The 21556-nt window shown below is 33.1% G+C and overlaps 1 protein-coding gene across 8 annotated transcripts in view; it reads left to right on the top strand.

Annotated features, from left to right (window-relative positions):
• The window catches only part of tgo (Aryl hydrocarbon receptor nuclear translocator homolog tgo), a 144701-nt gene extending 127680 nt beyond the window's left edge, over window positions 1-17021 (top strand). For 4 of the 8 annotated variants that reach the window (XM_089238951.1, XM_089238949.1, XM_089238948.1 and 1 more), the window contains 9 exons: window positions 3124-3153; window positions 4166-4360; window positions 5083-5266; window positions 5410-5516; window positions 7709-7859; window positions 9286-9494; window positions 11154-11425; window positions 11763-11868; window positions 15753-17021. In XM_089238951.1, the coding sequence (XP_089095077.1) occupies window positions 3124-3153; window positions 4166-4360; window positions 5083-5266; window positions 5410-5516; window positions 7709-7859; window positions 9286-9494; window positions 11154-11425; window positions 11763-11868; window positions 15753-15946 (1448 nt within the window). In that variant the 3' untranslated portion in view covers window positions 15947-17021. Of the gene's footprint in view, window positions 1-3123; window positions 3154-4165; window positions 4361-5067; window positions 5267-5409; window positions 5517-7708; window positions 7860-9285; window positions 9495-11153; window positions 11426-11762; window positions 11869-15752 lie in introns of all 8 variants that reach the window. The other 4 variants (XM_089238950.1, XM_089238947.1, XM_089238944.1 and 1 more) reach the window with 1 other exon arrangement.
• The last annotated feature ends 4535 nt before the right edge of the window (window positions 17022-21556 follow it).

Genomic DNA, 21556 nt, shown 5'->3' with positions numbered 1-21556 from the left:
TGTTCCATGTCCAGGTTTTGCATGTATACAGTAGGACCGGCCATGCATAGCATCTAAGGAACTCATTTTAAGTTTCATGTTAAGGTTCCTCCTTAAGAATTCCTTACATTTCCAAAAAGATTCTCCAGCAAACTGAATTCTAAAGATCTCATACTTATCTTAATATTCTACCATACGCCAGAACAAATGTTTTTTAGAATAATACAAATTCCTTGGAATCTAGATTCTGGAATAATCTACCACACACTCTGCCACTTATATAAATAGTCTACTCCTGTTCATTGAAAAATCACTTGTTGCTGACATTCTAACCATAAATATGAGTATAATGAATCGTACTCAAAAAATTATGTCAAAGGATTTGTTTGGCTTTTCAATTAGTTCAGTTATTTTATTGTATAGTGTATGTTGCTTGGCTATATGCTTATACAATGTGTGTGTATATGTGTACTTATGCATAATATTCTAAATTCTGTGTCGTTGCCACTGTTTTTCCTAAGGGCTAGGGAACTTGTCAGGTCATTTTCATGCCCTTTTCTCCCTTTTCCTATCTACTGTGCACTGTCATTCCTGATTAATTATTTCTGAGTTATTTTAGGGACAGTTGTAAAACACCATATGCAAATGATCAAAATTTTAGCACATGATTTTATTGGGTTTATTGTATGTATATGAGAAAAGTGTACTTACAACATTTTAAAGTACCAGTGTGTCTCACTTCCAGGCAATTTCAGCTGGAGTTTTCTGTTTTCATAAGAAATTAAATTTATTCCATGCCACCCTGGATGTTGGCCATGGGCAATAATACGGGGGGGGGGGGTTAAAGGTGAAGTCGACTGATCTAATGTATATATGCATATATGAATTAGCATCATCATCATTGTGCCCCCCCCCCAGCCGCCTATGATGTTGGCCTATATAGCTGTTAAGGGCGGATCACATTTTCTTTTCATTTAATATAACTTTTTTTTGCTCTAAAATTTTGATCATTTCCATAGCTTTTCAACAATACTACCTTATTTTAAGTTACAAGTTTTTTAACAATATAATTCAGCTAAAACTGAATTTTTTACGGGTACATATGTATTTTTTTGCAACAGACTGTATCTTAAATTCAATTAAATTCATATACAAGGTGCATAGCAAACAGGGTATGGCATTTTACTGGCTAACCATTGATCCTAAAGGCATACTTCCAATTAGAAAAAGTTTCCAAATAACATGTAGTACTCAGATGAGTCATTCGTGTTCCAAGGGGTTGTATAGTTATATTAAAATAAAAAATTGAGTTTTTTATACTGTCCCCGTGCGTCCCAAAACCTAATTAAAAAGTTGTTACACTCTCTGTTCTGATGCCAACTGAAAAACTTCCATGTTTTTAAGTACAATATTCATTGAGATATTCAAATTCAAAAAAATTAGAGGATAGTTGATCTTTAAATACAGGTAAACCATTTTACCCGCATTTAATGCTGTTTTTTTCCAAATTCCTTCATTTGTTGAATTTGAATAGAATAGCACTTAGAAACTTAAATTTTTTTGTGCATATTGGGAGAGACAGGACAACAATTTTCAAATTGGGTTTCGGAGCACATGGGGACACTATAAAAAGTTATTTTTTATTTTAATAACTATAGAACCCCTTGAAACACGAGTGGCTTATCTGAGTATTACATGTTATTTGGAAACCTTTTCTAATTGGAAGTATGTCTCTAGGATGAACGGTTCGCCAGCAAAATGACATGCCCCCCTGTTTGCTATGCACCCTGTATATACAGTAGAACCTCTTATCTGAACTCGATTTCAAAACTAATTTAATAATGCAAAGGAATAGATTAAAATTCGGTAACAAATGATACTCTTACTCCCCAGCAAAACTGTGATAAGAACTTTTTTGTTGTCAAGAAGGCACACTCCTCCCTGTCATTAAGGCTCACCCATAGGAGGCACACCATAAGTTAGAAGGGAGCTATCAAGTTGGGAGATAAGAGGATTCAAGTTCCAATTCAAGTTGAGCATCATTGACTATAGAAAACTGAAAATGAGAGGTTGAGAAGGTGTTCGGTTGACCGAGTTGTTCGGAATATTGATGTTCGGATAAACGAGGTGTTCTTCTGTATACTTGACCTTTCTCTTTGAATATGAAGTCTACAAAAATAACCCCATAATAATTTTAGGTTTCATGCACGTGGACATATGCTTCATGTTTCTAAATAATAAAATGTATGATACCAATAATTACCATATATACTTGTGTATACGCCGAGTTTTTTTGTGGAAAAATTCGTTCCTCAAGTGGGGGGGGGGTCGGCTTATACTCGGGTCAGTTTTTGATGAGAAAATATCGACCCCCCGCAATCAGTAGTCATTTTTGTAGCAGTGTTCGAGAAACCGGCATTATTGGTATAGGATGTGTTCAAACCCTACAGAACCAATAATGTCATAGCCGAGGCAAAGAAATCGAAAACATCATTGACTTTGATACCAGATGGGCTAACGTCGATTGTACAGCCTTTAGATGTGAGCATCAACATGCCTTTCAAAGAATATTTGAAGGATTTGTGGATCGAATGGATGAGTTCCGATGATGAAGAAACCATAAAAAGTGGTGCCTTGAAGAAACCTGACATTGGCCTAGTGTGCCAATGGGAACATGAGGCATGGAATTCTGTTTCCACTGAAATTATCATCCGATCCTTCAAAAAGTTTTGCATCAACAATGCGATGGACGGAACTGAAGATGATATCCTCTTTGAAAGTGACGATGGCGATGACACAGCCCAAATGAAGATAAAAATAAAGATGCTGCATCCCCTATGATGATCTGATGGATTACGATGAGCTTGAAGACTCCGAAGAAATGGATTAAGAAGTTTGAATTATTTTCTATTTTAAATTTCCATAAGATATTCATTTTGCATGAAAATGTAAGAATTTTTTTCTTTGAAATGCACAGATTTTTTTGGGGTCAGCTTATACACAGGTTTTCAATTCATTGCAGTTTTGGTGGTCCTGAAGTAGGGAGGGGTCGGCTTATAAATGAGTATATATGGTATATTATATTCATCAATATTTCATTTTTGTAATTTTTCTTATATTCACCTTTTTTCGTCCATTATGTAGCTGGCACTGTAAAGAAAGAAGGCCACCAATGTGCGTACAGTTCTTTAATTCTTATTTTTCGAATTACATTAATTTTTTTTTAAATAGTTAACAAAAATATGTTAAATGCTTGAGCAATTTTTAGGGGCTAAAATATTATTAATGACACATTTGGTTTTCACTTTAAAATTCTACAAAATTCCTGCATGTGCTATATTTTATAAGGTTGTTAGACATATAATGTCAGATTTCATGGTGAAGCCCAGGGCTGGGAAAATTGCAAAAGAAATCTAGGTCTTAGAAAAAATTTTTAGTCCCGAAAAAATATTTGCCCAGAGAAAAAGGTCCAAAATAATGCTTCTTTTGACTTTTTAAGGGTTGGCAGATTTGTAATAGCTTTCATGTTAGCAGATATGTTGCTATTAGTTCCAAACATTTTGTGGTGCTTTCAGCCTGCAATTTAGTAACTACACAAAGAAAATTTTATGTGCCAATACCAATATTTCATTTGCCATTTCGACCTGATGCCTGGGATTTGTCCAGCCCTGGTGAAGCCTCAAACAATAGCAACTTTCTTTGAAAACTGTCCTTTATTAATCAAAATATATGCTATGATATGCAAGAACATATATTCCATTGATATACCTGTGCATTTATATTTTTATTCCAGTTTCATAAATGTCTGGCACTCTGAACTAAAGAAACACACACACACATATATGTATATATACATATATATATATGCATATGCAGTGAACCTGCATGAAACAGAATGTTAAGAGACCAAAATAATATTCCATTTTGGGCATGTTTCCTTTTGATGAAGATGCACATTAAAGCATTTATCATCAATGGGACTATCTTTTGATTCCATTCAAGACAGGCGTCTGTCTCATACAGTGTCTGTCTTAGACAGGTTTTACTGTATTATATTCTGAAGTGAAAAACTGTTACAATTTACCAAAAAATAAATTAAATATTATTTCAAACACATTTTTTAAAATAAATATTTGCCTTAAAATTACAATATAGTGTTGATATAGGCCTAATGTTTTTACTTTAGCATCAATGCGTCTCTGCATGGGTTCTCGTCGAGGTTTCATCTGCCGTATGAAAATAGGTAATGTTCAACCAGATGCTATGTGTCCTGGTCATTTGCACAGGCTGAGGCAACGTAACAGTCTTGGCCCATCAACTGATGGAAATGCTTATGCTGTTGTTCACTGCACTGGTTACATAAAAAACTGGCCCCCATCAGGTTTGTATCAATGACATAATTCATTTTCTTCATATAAATCTTTTCATATTTTCTTTAACGTTTTTTGATGTTTTATCCTCTCTCAGTAATCACAACTTTACTCCAATTTTTCTTCATGGGTCATTCTGAGATTTCTATATATATAAAGAAAATTCTCTAATACTGGAAATAACCTTTGTATATTTCTTGCATCACTCATCAACCAAATATACATTAAATAATTGCATTGAATGTTTTTTTGTGTTTTTTACAGTTGAAGGAAATACTATTTTATTGCTACTGTCAGGGCCGTAACTAGGATTTTTTCCGCCCCCCCCCCCCCACGCCTTTAAAATTATATAATTTTGTAATGGTGTTCCTTGTTCCCACCTAAATTTTACCACCCAGGGCAGTTACCCCCCCCCCCCATTCCCCTCTAGTTACAGCCCTGGCTACTGTAATACTATTTTGCTTTCAGCTTTACAAAGACCTGTAATGACATTTTTAAACACATTTTTTTGGAGTTTTTTTTCAATATTTTAAATAAGATATTATCTGACTCGACATCTAAGTCAAGACTTAACAAAAAAATAGTTAAAAATAAATCAGTAAATATATAATGTTTATTGATGATAATTCTCAATGATAAAGTTGTTTTTAACTGTAGTTTGTTGTTTTCAACTTTTTTTTTTCCATAACTGATGAAACATTTAAAGTTGTTTGATTAGATATTTTGCCTCCAGGTGTTCAAATCGATCGCCTTGATCCTGAAGATGCACATAGCAGTAGCCATTGTTGCCTGGTTGCAATTGGTCGCCTGCAAGTTACAAGTACACCAAACAGCAGTGATTTAATGGGATCAAATTCTTCTAATGAGTTCATTTCAAGACATAACATGGAAGGAAAGTTCACATTTGTTGACCAGAGGTAAATTTAATATAGCACGATCATTTCTTGTCACTATATTTACTTCCATTCTAAAACCACATTATTTTGTCTTCATAATTCCAACTAATATATGAAATAAAATTTCTGCATTTATTTTATTTCAAACTATTTTTTTTTTCTAGGGTTCAGGGTGTTCTTGGTTACCAGCCACAAGAATTGCTTGGAAAGACATGCTTTGACTTTTTTCATCATGAAGATCAAACTCATATGAAAGAAAGTTTTGAACAAGGTTAGTTAATTGATTTTGAATTTTTTGATTTCAATTCTATTTGATGTTAGTTCAATTTTTTAGTTACATACAACTCCATTAAATCACTATTCAAGTTTACTCCATGTTTTTTACTGCTCAACTAGAATAATTATAATTGTTGATGTCACTTTCACAACTTTATTTTTTTTCATTTCTTGAGTATCAGCAAAATAATTAAACTTTATTCAATTAGTCTTTTTTTATATTGCATTAATTCAGTATTTACTTTTTCCCAAACTTTCAAACATAACCTCTCCTTGACTTATGAATAACACTGGAAATGGATGCTGTCTGTAAGATTGATATATATGTATGTGTGTATATATATATATATATATATATTATTAAGAACCAAATGTATTGAAAAGTTCAAATTAAAATATTTCAAAAGCCAGAGTATAGCTCCAAAGGCAGCTGTATACACATAACTAGAAATTAAAAAATTAAAAGAAAAATTAAAAAATGAAAAACACAAAAATAAATAGAACATTAAGGAGGTCGTTCTCAAGGGGAGAACCCCATATTGTTCCAAGCAGCAAAAATGTTTCTGATGATGGTAAGCCAAGAAAAGGCATAAAATTACCCCCCCCCCCTCCCAACATTTTTTTTAAAGACAAGCTTTAAAAGTAAAAAAAAAACAAAAATTAGAAAATACAAAAGTTTGAAAAACTAGAAAAACACGAAAAATACATTAGTAGCACAATATTAAATGGATACCTCCACAAAAGTGTGTTAAAAAGTTTAAAAGTAGAAAATAAAAATGTAAAAAATGAAAAACCTACCTGAAATTCAACTCTTTAATGGTAATGCCACAAATTATGAGCCACGTGGCGTCAACTAACAAGTCAAAAAACGTGGGGGAAAATATGAAACCCATAAAGGAAGACGGATAACCTTTGCCACTCAAGACATTTAAAAAGTCAGAAAATGCTTTAAGAAAATCATTTACATTATTGCATGTTTTTTTAATTCTTGATAGTTGTCCATAAGATATATTTTTCAGAATTCTAATACTAATATTAGAATTGAAATTAGATAGCAAATTTTAACTTTGAATTTGAATTTTTTTCTTTTATCAAAAATTCCAATAATTATATATATATATGTACACACACACACACATCAATTTGGCACACATCTGCTGACTTCAGATGAGAAACAGGGTAGTCTTGTTCAAAACAAAATGTCCAGCCTAAATTGAGGGGAAAATGATGTGGAAAAATAACTTTATTTTTGTAAATGATGTGGAAATGAGTTAGTTACACAGTTATTTGTAAATAATTATTAAATTAGTTAACATAATTAAATTAGTTAACATAATTAAATTAGTTAAGATAATTAAATTAGTTAAGATAATTAAATTAGTTAACATAATTAAATTAGGTTCTCCCGGGTCTTTCCCTTCACTTTCTGAAATCAGGCTCCATTTTGATTCATATTTTCGTATCTACAGGCCTTCTGGGATTTCATCAAAAACAGCTAAATTTTGTGGTATGTTTCTAAACCCACAACTCTATGGTTTTCTTCTATTTTTTTTCTTTCAACTACTTTACCAAAGCTTATAACTCTGTCAGGTGTTCCCATTAGTTTACCCTTTCTCATCAGCTTCAATGAGTTGAATCATGTCCCAGTTTAACTTTTCTGTTTCCAACTAATTTGTCATATTCCTTTGTCTTCAAACTCCCTTTTCTTTAATTTATTTAAAATCCTTTACAGATTTCTTGAGTGCTTTTTCCCCCAAATACTTTTCATGCATTGTTCAGTAACTTTGTCTCACAATACTTTTTTTACCATTTTCTACTGCTGGTATAGCAATGCTAAAGTTGTTTTGAAAGTGAAATTTTTTTTAATTTGTATGTAAATGTACATTATAATTGTGCAAGTTTTATAATATGACATAAATCCATTCTTGTATGTAAATAAATTCCAATTCCTTCAAATGCCCATAATTCTGTAATGGTGGCTGCAACTGAAGGGCAGAAGAGAGGCAAATCTGATTAAGACATTTAATAGATATAGTCAAGATCAATTTACAAATGGTAAAGAACACCAAATATTCAGGTTTGGAACTCAAAAAGTCTGTAAATTGAATTTTCATAAGCCAGTGAGTGGCTGTAATTGTGTTATGAAAAATTGATTGTGCTGAACAATTTCATTTATACTTTTTTCAGTGTTAAAACTAAAGGGTCAAGTGCTATCAGTAATGTATCGATTTCGTGCCAAGAATCGTGAATGGGTATGGTTGAGAACCAGTAGTTTTGCCTTTCTTAATCCATACACAAATGATGTGGAGTATATTGTATGCACAAACACATCTGCTAAGTAAGTTTATTTAAAAATGGTTATCTTAGCAATTTTTTATGTGAATTCTAAATCCCAATTATGTTACTTTTTGTGTTTTACTGATTTATGTTACTTTTAAATATAACAGTATGATAAAAAAAAAATCTTTATAACATATTATAAATGTAAACATATCATACAACATCCATATTGTCCTAGGCTTATAGACTTACGTAAGGTATATATATATACACACACACACACACACACAGATTGATCTCATAAAATAACTTTGCAGATATGTGAGCTCCTAGCAGCTGCAATGATTGACCAATGTGAATGAAATTTAAGATATAGGTGTTTCAAAGTATGCGCTCAAAAATGAGGCAATAAACAAAATTCTAGCTCTCATGATTATGGTCACAGCAACAAAATTTCAAAAAGCAACACCCATGTTTATGTGTTCCTAACCGACTAGTGCTGTAGGAAATGATGAATGGTGTTGGAAGTGTACCTGTAGCATAAACACTAGCACAAGACAAAGAAAAATGTGGAAGTAACCAGGACAGAGAACACAGAAAAGCAACATATTCTGCTTTCACACATGATGACCCTTTGTATGCTGGAGATGATGGATAGCAATGAAACAGCATGGCAAGAGGAATCTTTTAAACTGCACATATGATTTCACTTTTCATGTTGGATACATTTTGTGGATTTGATGTGTGCACCTTCGATTTCAGGTATCCCCAGAGCCAGAAATTCATTAGAGTGATATTGGGTTATCACAGTTGCCACTTTTCTTTGCCTATGTCTTGTCCCAGTGTTATCATGCTGCAGGTACCGTTCCAATGCCATTCATCATTTTTCACTGCATCAATCACTTAGCGATGCATAAAAAAAGCAGGTCATTCAGATCTTTTGAAATTCTGTTGCTTTTGCCATTATTGCAAAAGCTGAAGTTTTGTTTTTTTTCCTTCACTCTCGAGTGCATACTTCAAAATACCTATACCTTGAATTTGATTTTTATGGCCGCTAGGGGCTCGTATATCTGCAAAATCATTTTGTGATCACCCTTTATATAAGTCGTAAGATTTGAATGCAATTATTATTTTATACTTGCACATATATATATTTATTTGCATATACTTTCTTTTAAATTGATCCATTTTCATCTCATTAACTTTTTAATGAGAATAATTAAAAATTATTCACTTGTATTAAGCAGATGATTTGTAGGTAATGCAATGATTAATTTTTCTCCCATTCATATGCATATTATGTATATTTTGTCTTGGTAATATCAGATGTCTATCCATTGAATAAATTTATGAAAAGTTGTGTGATGACTTGCTAAGTAAGGTAGTTTTTTAAATTCTTCATTTTTAAATGCTCATGAACTTTAAGTGTGAAACACTGATACAAATGTTATTAAATATTCAATTCAAAAATTATGTTTTTACAGAAGTCTTCATCACCAGCAGGATGTGCCTGCTTCAGGGTCAGAACCAGGACCTGTCAGCTCATCTGGAGATTCTGGTATGAATCAGTATAGCCATAGCATGGGTCCAACAAATTTACTTACATCACAGTCAAAGCCTGAAGGCCTTGATTACAGTTTACCAAGATCAGGAGACGTTTATTCTTCAGTTGTTCCCAGAGGACATCATCCTGGTGAGAACTAATTTATCAAACGATTATTTTTTATAATTACTTGTCATTTAATGAACAAAAAATGGACACGGCTAAAACTGTTGGTATTGATAATGAAGTTTCATTTTTTTAAAAATTAGAATTCATTGCTGATACACATTGTTTTTAGTCAATTTGTTTCAAATATCAAACAAATATATATATATATAAAACATTGAAATCAGTGGCCTATGAATTTTAAGTTGTTTAATCATGACTATTTCTTCTTCAAGCTCGACCTCAGCCCAATGTTACCGTTACGCTTCGTCTGTGTGCCGCCATGCTGAAGTGACTTCAATCTGGAAACTTGAAGACTGCACTGGGAATTTTCCCCTACAACATGCGTGTCTAAAAATCTTTGAACATCAGTTGAACTTATGTCTGTACAAAATGGGCTTCTTGTGGTGTCCTCACACTCCTAGCATATCCTGTATGCCTCTGACAAGGGCGTTTCACACAGATACCCGTGTAATTGCCCAAAGGTGTTTAGATTTGGCGTGTGTGTTGTCGAAAATCGCTCCCAGTGCAGTCTTTGAGTTTCCAGAGCATTAGCATCCGCAGCACCATACATGAAATGCATGTCAATCTCATCCTAAGCATGAAACCAGACATCCCCTCAGCAATCTAATGGTAGAAATGATATTAAGTTTCAAAACCAGTTCTTTATGAATCCACTGACAGCACCATCTAGCGGTTTACCACTTACATTGCAACCATGCATTGCATGAAAAAAATTGCATGTTTAAGTGTTCTATCTTTAGGTGTTCTTAAAGTTCCACCAATGAGTTCAGAATCACCCTGTATGGTGTTATGTTGTTTTGTCATTCTGCGCAAATGTTGTAATTTTTCATCCATAGTGACAACAGGTCCACACAGGTGGAAAAAGAAAGCATGGGGCCCCAGTCTATCACCATTGTGGGAAAGTTACTGTTGTATTATTTTCTTTCAACAATTGTTTTATTTCTTTCTTTCACTTAGTTTCGGAAATATGTGTGTCCCCACACAACAGTACATATTTAGTTCATATCTAGTGTTATGTGGGAAGTTAGTGCTGCCATTTTTATATTTCAGATTCTGAATCAAATTTGAGATCATAACTACTATGGCAAAAATTGAATTTTGTATAGCCACTGTGTTTTTGTGTATTTTTTAGCATCCTTTTTGACATACACTCGAGTCTTGAAAATTGAACACTCACAAGTCTGTTAATCAGGTGGTCACATTATCAATAGCATTTTTTGAGTGTGCAAAATATAGTATGTCAGATTATTGAATTTGTGGATCAATAATCTATGTATTTGTAAAATTGTTGAATAGCTAAAAAGAGAGAGATCAACTTTCAATTCTGCTTCAGTTGAATTATTTATTTCTATTTTACTACATCAAAAGAAATTTTAGTGTTATTGGTTTATTTATTTTTATTCATTAAATCATTTTTATTTATTTAATGAACTAGTCCTAGTTGGAAATTATGGTTAAAATTCCTACAATTGTAGTATTTTGTATTACTACAATTGTAGTAATTCCTGTATTTGTATTTAATTAAGAAAATTTCAGAACAGATTGATATCAATAAAAAATTTTCTCCATTTATCTTATGATTTTTTAGTTTTAAATATTTTTCATTTATCAAATAAACAGGATCACAAACTATCCAAGAACGCCGCCCTGGGTCAGGGCAGCCTGTATATGCTAGTTATGAAAGCAGTCAGCAGCATTCAGCCTTAAATTATCCAAGTACCAGTGTTGGTGGTGGTGGGACAGCAAGCTTAGGTGGCTCATTATCTCAAACTCCTCCTTCAGCTGTAGTAAGTGCAGCTGGTGGAGGTGTCCTTACTCGGATCAGCAAGCCCTCTGCAACAACAACTTCATCATCTCCACAAGCAGCCTGGACACAGCGTCATCTAGCACAAGTTTGTATTATTTAAAAAAATATGTTTTCATCAGTGGTTTTATCATTTCAGAATAAAACCAGTTTATAATATTATGCCCGAGTGGCGTGGTGGTAAGATGCTCATCTACCACCATGAAGGTTGCTGTCACGGTCCTGGGTTCGAACCCAAGAGAGGATATAGATATTTTCCTTAACAAACTTGAGGCAACCACCGATAGACAGCGCCTTCATTTCCAACCCATCTCATTAATGGCAGTAAATTGCAATATAGCTATATGGCCATAGTTGGTGTTTGTTGAAGTAGTTTATAAGATTAAAGTTTACTTCTTCCTTAATTCGTTTTCTTTCCCCTTCAGGCAAACTCTGAAGCCTTTAGTCAGAACTACAATCAAATGAACTCACCAGCACGTAGTCCATCTGGTCCAACATATACTCAACTTGGATCTGCTCCAGGATCAAGAAGTGTGTGCATTTTCTATTTTGCATGAGATAAAAAAGTTTTATTAATGTTGTGTTTTATTTCTATCTATATATCGGGGTGGCCACCTTCTTTCTGTTCCTAGGCTAACATAATGGTCAGCTGCAGCACCGTGTGGGCCACAACTCCAGTGTTCTACTTCTCCATTTCCCCATTCTTCATGATTCTTTGTATTCTTTCTATTTTTATAGGCTTTCTATTTCTCCATTTCTTCATGAACCAACACATATTTGTTGTTTATCTCGTTGCGCTCCTAGCTAGATGTAGGGCATCAAAAACTGCAGTTTCTTCCACAAATTATTTCATCCAATAGATTCAGAGTTAGAATTTCAATAGACAAAAAAAAATTCTCAATTGATTTTGCGCCCCCCCCCCATAGCAGCACCTAGTGTGGCCGCATGCATCAAATAAGACGGAATATTATTATCCTGATAAAAAGCGTTCCAAAAACCAGTCACTGGGATCATGTTGACCATCCACTCCTAGGTTGTCCGGAATGGGTAAACACATTATGACACCAAGATAAAATGAACCAAGACACACATGAATCAGGCACACTAACTGTTAGATGTGAAAGGATGCTTGCGCACCATCACCTGGTGTTCCTGCATATCAATAAAATTACATAGAACCAAAATTGTGACACGTGTATTCTTATTATGTGAGAGCTACCTTCTGTAACCAATATCATACTAGAGATATCTCTAGTGTGGTGTTTCTTTAACCAGAATATTGGTTGTTCTGTTTGTCAGTCTGGTGCAGCATGGAATGCTACAAACCTGCCATGTTGAAATTTAAAAATGAATGTTTTTCTGTTTTTGGTAAATGCCCGGGTGTTGAACTCTTGGTCATTGGCACAATATCAACTCCACCATCAAACAAGATATATTTATGCCCTTTGTAATTATCAGGCTCTGCATAACCTTGTCAGTTAAGGTTTTGAGGTTGAAAACCAAATATTGCCAATATTGAATACCAAATATTGCATGCAAATCAATATACTATACAAGGACAACAAACTTTCCCACCGAGATGGCAGGGAAAAAAGAAGAAAATGGCCATAACATACTTTATGAGCACTTTGTGTGTTCCAAAAAGCAAAGGCAGTATGATGATAATATGATAAATTATTTCATCGCTAGAAATGATGAGCACACTAAGTGACTCAAATAATAATCAAAGACTTGGTACACAATATTTTTACCTTGTCTGGGGCTCACACAAAATTACCTCACAGGTCAGTTTGGCTTCCCCTGCCTTATATCAATATAAATGATGGTGAAACATAGTTGTTTTTGCTAAAAATGCCATTACTGCATCATCATACTCATTGTGCTGAATTGCTAAATGTGTGACAGAGTTTATAAAAAATACAGACCAAAGAATAATAACCTTCATACTCAGTGGTGTCTTAACCAGCATAATGAAAATCAGCAAATTCCCCGTGAAATGTTGTATCTTCTTTTATGAAGTAGGCTTTGTTTCGATTTTCCACAGGTGCAAAGTAGGGGGGGGGGGAGGAAAATGTGTTCCTTTGAGAAATCAGCTTTACAAAATATCTGTGCTTGTCATTACTTTTGCATTAATTCTTTATTTTCATTAACTTTTGTTTGGTGTGGCCAGTGTTGGGAATTTTGCCGGCAAAAAGATATTTTCACTGAGACAGTGGCAAAAACTAGTAAAAACAGTTTTATGATAAAAAAAAAAAAAAAAAAACATTTGACTCAATGTGTATTATATGTAACTGAGACTTGAAATCATTAACAATCATTATAACAATCAACTTTATAATGTTATATTGTGAAGTAATCTGGTGGAAAATACAGTTACAAATAAATAGAGGTACAGTCTATGCTTGTTATACTGACCCCATGTTTTAGCGATCATTCCATTACATCCATCACAAAGACCTATAGGAAAAGTTCCTAATGTTTTCATGTAACGAATATCCTGTATTTTTCCTTTTGGTACAATGAACACATGTCGTTAGGAACGATTGGTGTCATTATAAAAATATATAATTCTTTTGTATCAATTTTTTTAAAAACGACATTAGACAAAATGCAAGAAGTGTCAATTTGTGTTTTATGCTTGGCAAAAACCCATTTTTGTCAGGATGTTTTTACTCTTAGTTTTTTCCAGCTATGGCAAAAACTTACCAACCCTAAAAATTATTTATTAAACCAAAATTTAAGTTCAAAACTATGCCATTTGCATAATAAATAAAAAATTAATTCATAACAATACTTTGCATGCACAGATGGGGAAAAAGAATCTATTTTTTCCGGGACAGTTTTTATCGTGGTTTTTTCCTCATATGGCAAAAAACTTGCCAACCCTGATACAGTCAAATTTTGATATAATGATGCTCTGCGAATCAAAAAAAATTGTTGTAGATGGATTTAGTGTTATATACAGCACACTGTTGTAGTGAGGTTTCACTGTACAGTAATACCCGACTTACACTACCCAGAGTTGTGCGATTTCAGAGTTAAGCGATTTTCTCTGAAAAATTCACATTTCAGATATTAAAGCATTATCACTGGATTTTTGCTGAGATAGTGGAAATCATTAAGTGATAATCAAGTAAAAAATTGTTTTATTCAAAAACAAAGTATCATATTTAATGAAAATACACCAATTTTTAAGAAGTTACAGTATGTAAAGATAGAAACCTTTTTGCCTGGATTTTGGAATGGAATCCAGAGACTTGTTCCATGTCTGCTGTTTTCATAGAGAAGGTCACAATTTTATATTTGAAGTCCAATGCCAAGTTTAAAAAATAATTTGTTTAATGTATTGCTCTTTGATGATAAATGCACCTGGTCTGCAACTTTCAATTAACTTCAGTTCATGACTGAAATTTGTTTCCTTGCCTCCAAACACGAGTGGTTCATTTCTTTCAATTGGTCGAGGTTGTTATCAACACACAACTTTCATTTGTTTTTGCAGATTCTGTGCAGATCTGAGTGCAAATACAAATTTTAAGTCTTTTTTTAACTGGACCGGGACTGCAGTCACAACGCAAGTTAAATTTATGAAGCTCCTGTAGAAAAGTACTTTAGAGAATGTGCATTGTGTGGATGGATGTATTCGTGGTCTGACTACAATATTATGACTCCAAACGGTTAAAATTAAGAATCTGTAATAAGAGAAAACAATTTTATACACTGGTTAATTCCACATAATGAAAAAGACAAACTATATCACTTGCATCATGCAACGCACAACCCCCCTGTAGTGGTTCTAATCCACTCATGGGTACACAAAGTACCTTTGTGCTTCTTTCTTTCCTTTGTGTTTGTTGAAAAAACCGATTCCAGGTGGGTCTAGTGAAAACAGCTCAAGAATCGTTCACAACACCATACAAATTGCTGAACAAACAATTGCAAATGCTTTCATTGCATGATCTGCGCACTAGTGTATATACGCCTTATGGCAAAGACTTGCCAACCTTGGATGTGGGGATCCTCTGTACGTTTTGTATAGTATTGGTCAGCATTTTTCTGTACATGTTGTAATTATGTGTGCCTTTTTTGGATGCAGATGCTCTTTGTAAATTTATAAAATTGAGGTTCAAGGGGATGGAGGACCCTAAATTTTTTTGGCCTCTTGTCCCCTTCCTCCTTCCCCGAACTCAGTGAGACCGTCCTCATCCTGCTGAAGAATTGCTTATAAAACTCAAATGCTAGTCTGCAGTTTGACAGTTACATATTTTTTGTGGTTTTTAGTTTAGTTTGCGGTTTTACATATCAAAAGTACCTATTTTTTTGTATGTATTTGGTTAAAAAGAAATATTTTCTCTTCATGACTGGCCATTAGTCTAGTTTTAAGTATAAATACTTATAACTTCCAATCATTCTTACAGGTCTGTGGGGTCAGTGGCAAGGCCCAGGTGCAGCAGATGGTCCTCCATCATCAACCGCAAATCATCCTCAATCCCATGGTGGTGGTAGTGGTGGCCCTCCTCAACAAGAACTTTCAGATATGTTGCAAATGCTGGATCAAGGTGGAACATCTTCATTTGAAGATCTTTCCATGTTTAATACATTTCCAGAGTGATATTCAGCTGCCTGTACATATGAGAAATTCACTAATACTTTTCTCATTCATATCACATTAACATGACACACTTTAGTGTGTATGCGGCTATCATTCTTTCATCATGTGCTGTTAATTTCCATGCATGTGTTAAGTATATTCAATTCTTCCGTTTCATGGTATGGGAGTGAGGATGAATGTGTAACCTGTTTCCAAATGATTATGCTGAAAAGTCACTACTGTAATCTAGATATTATTTCTAATTCAGCTCAAACAATTTTTAATATTTGTTCCCATAATATGTAATTATATCTGTCCAAATAAGTGCAAATATTTTTCATTAGTTCATTACACCATGTTTGAATTTTACTGTAAAGTCATAACAGAAATTCTATTTGTCGCAATATTATTTCATTGAATACGAAAAAATACTTAAAGTACTTGTTATATATAATGTTGTTTTATTTAATTTTTCTTTATATAAAAATTATTTTTGTTTAGATCATTTGACTTCTAATTTATAAGGTATGCGCTTTTTTGTACTAGACTGGTTGTTTCTACAAATTGGACAAACCTTATAAAGTATGTGTACATAAATAACATTTTGTGCTCACTGTGTAAGGTAATATTGATGAGCACACCCTTACTCCTATAGCACATTTGTAAATTATTTTGAATGACTGCTTCTTGTTCATTCTATTTGAATAAGGCGAAAGTTGAGCAAAATTAGAAATATAGCTTGTGATATTTTTATATTTTGAAATTGTTTGTCTTTTATCATGTAAATTAGTTGTAGATCATCAGATTCAACTAAGAAAATTATTTTCAGAAATGGTACAAATGTGGAAGTGAAATCAACTTATGTTAGTAATTTTATTCTCTCTATCCTGCATAACCAGAGGATCCATCTCTGAAATTCAAACTTCAATGTCACAACCACTTGTGAGGATTTTCTAAAATGTGTTGACAATTACTTAGTGGGTTATACAGAAAACCTATTTTCCAATGTGTTCTTATTCTTTGTACTTAATGAATATTTCTGTATCATGAATATTTCTGTGACATATTTTAGTTATTAAAATTTTTTTGTGGTTGATATATGCACATGTTTTTCCCGTGTATTGAAATGATAAAAAGAAATTATAACAATAAAACAAAATTCTTTTTGTTAAAAATGTACATTTTTTTTCCCTCATGCAACAAAATCTGCTCCATAGCCAGCAATTTTTTTTTTTTTTTTTGTTGAAGCAGGGAAAGGAGAAGCTAAACTAGTAGAATCGTAAGTTTAATCATGTAGTACCACTCACAAAAGTCATCGCCTATTTTTTTCTTTTTGGCATGTGATTTTAATTTTATTTCTTAGAAAAGGGGGGATAAAACTTGTATGTATTACAATCGAACTTGGTTAATTCAAAGTCCAAAGTCACAGAAAAAAAGTTTGAATTATCCAATTAACCTTTCCAAAATGACAACAAATTGCAACCTAATCACAGGAGTGGGAACTCTGCACCAAAATTAACATCTTGTGCCACTGTGCTCCAATGGTGTATTTTCAAATTTTTCTGCATCAAATAGCAAAAATAGCAAATTTTGCCTCAGTGTGTCTGGAATTTCGAAAAGGATGCCAAAAAATTTTTGTTCCTGCTTGCCGCAAAACGATTCTTTCTGAGAAGAGCGTGTTTTATTCCTCTGTACTTTTCAGCACCACCTCCTTCCATCTTCTGTAGTCGCTCTATGTTGTGACCTTAAAAAAATAGTAGTCTCTGTTGGAAAGTAGTTTGACTACACTGTAAAGTACAGTACTGGGAAAAAACTCACAGGCTATATATAACCATGTGTGCTTTTCACACTGTAAGCACTACAGAGATATTTTTACATTTGAACGGAAATTTTCAATCAAAAAATATTTTATATTTATTTACCTTTCATAGCTTTACCCCAAGAGTTTTTTCTTAAAGTGCTACAAGCATGTTGAACTGATAATTCATCTGGTCTCTCATTGAAAGAGTTGCCGGAAGTCCAGAAAAGTTTGCGAAATTAGATAGAAGGTAGGGTATTTTATTTTTTGAATCAATTTCCAAATTTTCCTGGCAAGTTCTCGCATTCGACTTTGACCCCAAAAATGGGATTGAGATAACTGTGGTCCCTTATTTAAACTATTGGCACCTCATCAGGCTTTCCATCGTGAAACCCTGATAATAACCGTGATCAATAATAACCGCAGCTGAAGATGGTTTGCAATGGTCTTTCAGCTTCAAAGCGCAAATGCGAGTCAGTTTCCGTTTTCAAAAGAAAAAAAAATTGCCACTGCAAACAACAAAAATTACTGTAGTCAATCGTCATTATGTCAAATCCCCATGTTTCATGAAAAAAATTCCACTCTGTGAGTAAAAGAGCAAGTCCGCTGAATTACAAATGCTAATTTAGGAACTTTGTTGAATAATGAGTGTTAAATTGCCCATGTTGCCAAATAACGAGTGTTAAATCGCCAATGTCGCCAAGTAACATGTTAAATCGCCAATTTCGCCAAATAACGAGTGCTGAATTGCCAAACATCATTTTGAATCTTCCAAATTTCTCTCCCACTTTGCAACAATTTATTTTCGAGTATAAAAAAATTGAAAAAACTTAAAGAAAATTTTTAGCCTATTTAAACTGCTGCTTTTCCAGACAGCAAATAGTGCCCTAAGCAAAAAGTTTGTCATCTTAAATAGACTGGGGTGAAAATTTTTATGACAGCCACTCTTTCAAACAAGATGTCAAAATCTCGAAACAACAAAAATCAAGCAGATGAAAAGATGTTTGATAACAAAAGACTGCAGTTGTTTTATTTTGAAAAGGGGTGGGGGTAGCGAAAATATTCTTTTAACAAAGTTAATTTCACTGGTCCAATTTGTAAATATCTGCTCCAAAACTGCTCAGAATCCTATATTTTGCTGCTTCAAAACTGCTCCCAAATGGACTTTGTCACTTCCCACCCCAGTAATTAACATTCATATAGGATAATTATAATCAATTATTAAAATTTTATCAGTTACAAAACTTTTTCCCAAATTTCAATAATTTATAATTATAATACAATTGATCGTAGCTTCTAAATTATTCCACTGTTCTGGAATCAGCATCGCTGCAGAATGTCTTGACCATGTTCAAAGCCTGATTCCCAAATTTTGCTTATCATTCTCATACTATCAAGGAAATGTACTTTCATTAACATATTGAAATCTGAACTTTCCAATATTTTCCATACTCTTAATGATGACAGAAGATTCAGACTATGGATGGTACACCTTGTACCAACCTATAGGTTGAAGCAGTCTCGATGCACTGCGGCTAAACAATGTCAAAATGGGCAAATTAAAACGGTGGGTAAAAAAATGGTAATCTATCAAAGAAACAAGTTGAGACAAACAGAATTTTCAAACATTATCTTTTTCTTTAATTATTTGTTGTTTAACAAATTGATCGAGAAAAGCAGTCTGACTTGTAGAATTTTTCCAAACTAAATTTTCTCACTCAAAAATCATTATTTTTCCTTCCATTTTCAAATTATCCAAAAAAAAAAATTGAATGCAGAAATTTTAACATTAAATTAGATAAAATAACTCAAGGGGTCTTAATAAAATTATCCAAAATTTGAATTAGCCAAGTTTTAACTAACCAAATTCCACTGTATATAGCGGAGTGCATTGCTAACAGCACACACCCCAAATTACTGGTCAACCATTGATCCTAGAAGCATACTTCTAATTAGAAAAGTATCCAAATAACTTGTAGACCTCGGATTGGTCATTCATATTGCAAGGGGGTGTATAGTTATTGAAATAAAAAAACTTTATACAGACACCCTGTGCTCAAAAACTGAATTAGAAAGTTGTTGCTGTCTCTCCCGAGGAACAAAAACTTCCATGTTTCTAAGCACAATATTTGCTGAGATATTTGAATTTAAAAATCTGAGAAAATCTTGGAAAGAACGTCATAAACTAACACAATATTTCTCTTATTTATACTACATTAGCATAGACAGGGCAACAACTTTCTAATTGGGGTTTGGAGCGCACAGGGACTATGTAAAAAGTTAAGTTTTTTATTTCAATAACTATATATAACCCCTTGAAACATGAATAACATATCTGAATACTGCAGTTTCTTATTTCCGAAAACTTTTTTTTTATTAGAAGTATACCTCTAATAGGATCAATGGTTCCCTAGTAAAATGCCATATTCCCTGTTTGTTATGCACCCTGTATATGACAGTAATAAATCATTACATTTGTTAGTGAAATTATTTACATTATGTATTAAAGTTTTATCAATGAATTACACCACAGAAATAAATTTTTAAGATTAATTTGTGTTTTATTTTATTTTTTTACCATGAATAGATAAATGTAATGAATTTGAAAATGAATTTTATGATCAGATATACAAAATGATTGGGAAAACAAAGAAAAATATGAAGAAATTGACAGTTCAGATAATGATATTGTTCCAATCAAAATGGCATGCAAGACATAGGGTAAGAAGCAAAAATGCTAGTAATACTTATGTACTACTGAAAATTTTAATAAAATATACAGTAAAGCCTCTTCTAACAGTCCCCTGTGAACAACGGCCACATTTTTTGGAACTAAAGACGTCCCATAGACTTAACATTACAAGCAACATCCAAACAACGGCCACTTTGGATATAGAGTCAGGAAGAAAAATATCGTGATAAGAAAAAATAATTTTCAAGGGAGCTTCCCCCCCCCCCCCCATCAAACGTCATGGAAAAAAGTATTGTGTATGCTTTCCTTTATACTGGATACAAATGCTAGATGGGTATATTGAAGGCAGTGAAGAGGGAAAAGCACTTGAGATCATACGGGACAACAGAAAGCATGCTGTCAGTGCTCTAATCACTAGGGGGATATGCAAGTTATCTAATTACTAGAAACCCTTTGTTCAGCATTCCCTACTCCAAGGAATTGTTCCGTTAAGTTTTATCCGAAAAAATAATTTTTAAGAGTAATTTCACTCCTCCCCAAAATTTTAAATAATTTTGTAAAAACTGGTATTTTTTTTAATGAAAAACAGAAATATATAGTTCTACTAAAAAAATTATTTAAAATTTGAAGGAGTATTTGAAGGAGTTTGAAGGAGAAAAAAATAATTTTGAAGAGTAATTTCACTCCTCCCCAAAATTTTAAATAATTTTGTAAAAACTGGTATTTTTTTTAATGAAAAACAGAAATATATAGCTCTACTAAAAAAAAATATTTAAAATTTGAAGGAGTATTTTCACACCTCAATAAAACTTGGAGGAGTAAAATTGAATTTTGATGCGTATTGGCGAACACTGATTCCATCCAAAAAATGGTGCTCGCAAATAGGAATAGAAATATCCAGGGCGTTAATTTTTTAAGAGGATATGTCAATCTTTTTTATACAAAAATGTATGTCAGTGCCTATGTCTATAGCTATCAAATTGGATTTAGGGACACCCTGGAAAGAAAACAAAAAAAGCACCATCGTGGTCCATATGAGTTTTCCGTGCTAAGTTGTTTTTGTTTTGTTCTACCTCAGCACTGCAAGTTTGAATTTTTGGATGTCATATTGTGCTGCAGATCGCAATTCATCAATTATAAT

This window comes from Pholcus phalangioides, unplaced genomic scaffold (genome assembly GCF_987345545.1).
Source record: "Pholcus phalangioides strain wild (caught in Gottingen) unplaced genomic scaffold, Ppha-v1.0 ptg000011l_1, whole genome shotgun sequence".
In the NCBI taxonomy this organism is placed as follows: Eukaryota; Metazoa; Arthropoda; class Arachnida; order Araneae; family Pholcidae; genus Pholcus; species Pholcus phalangioides.
This window is presented reverse-complemented; position numbering and strand designations above follow the sequence as displayed.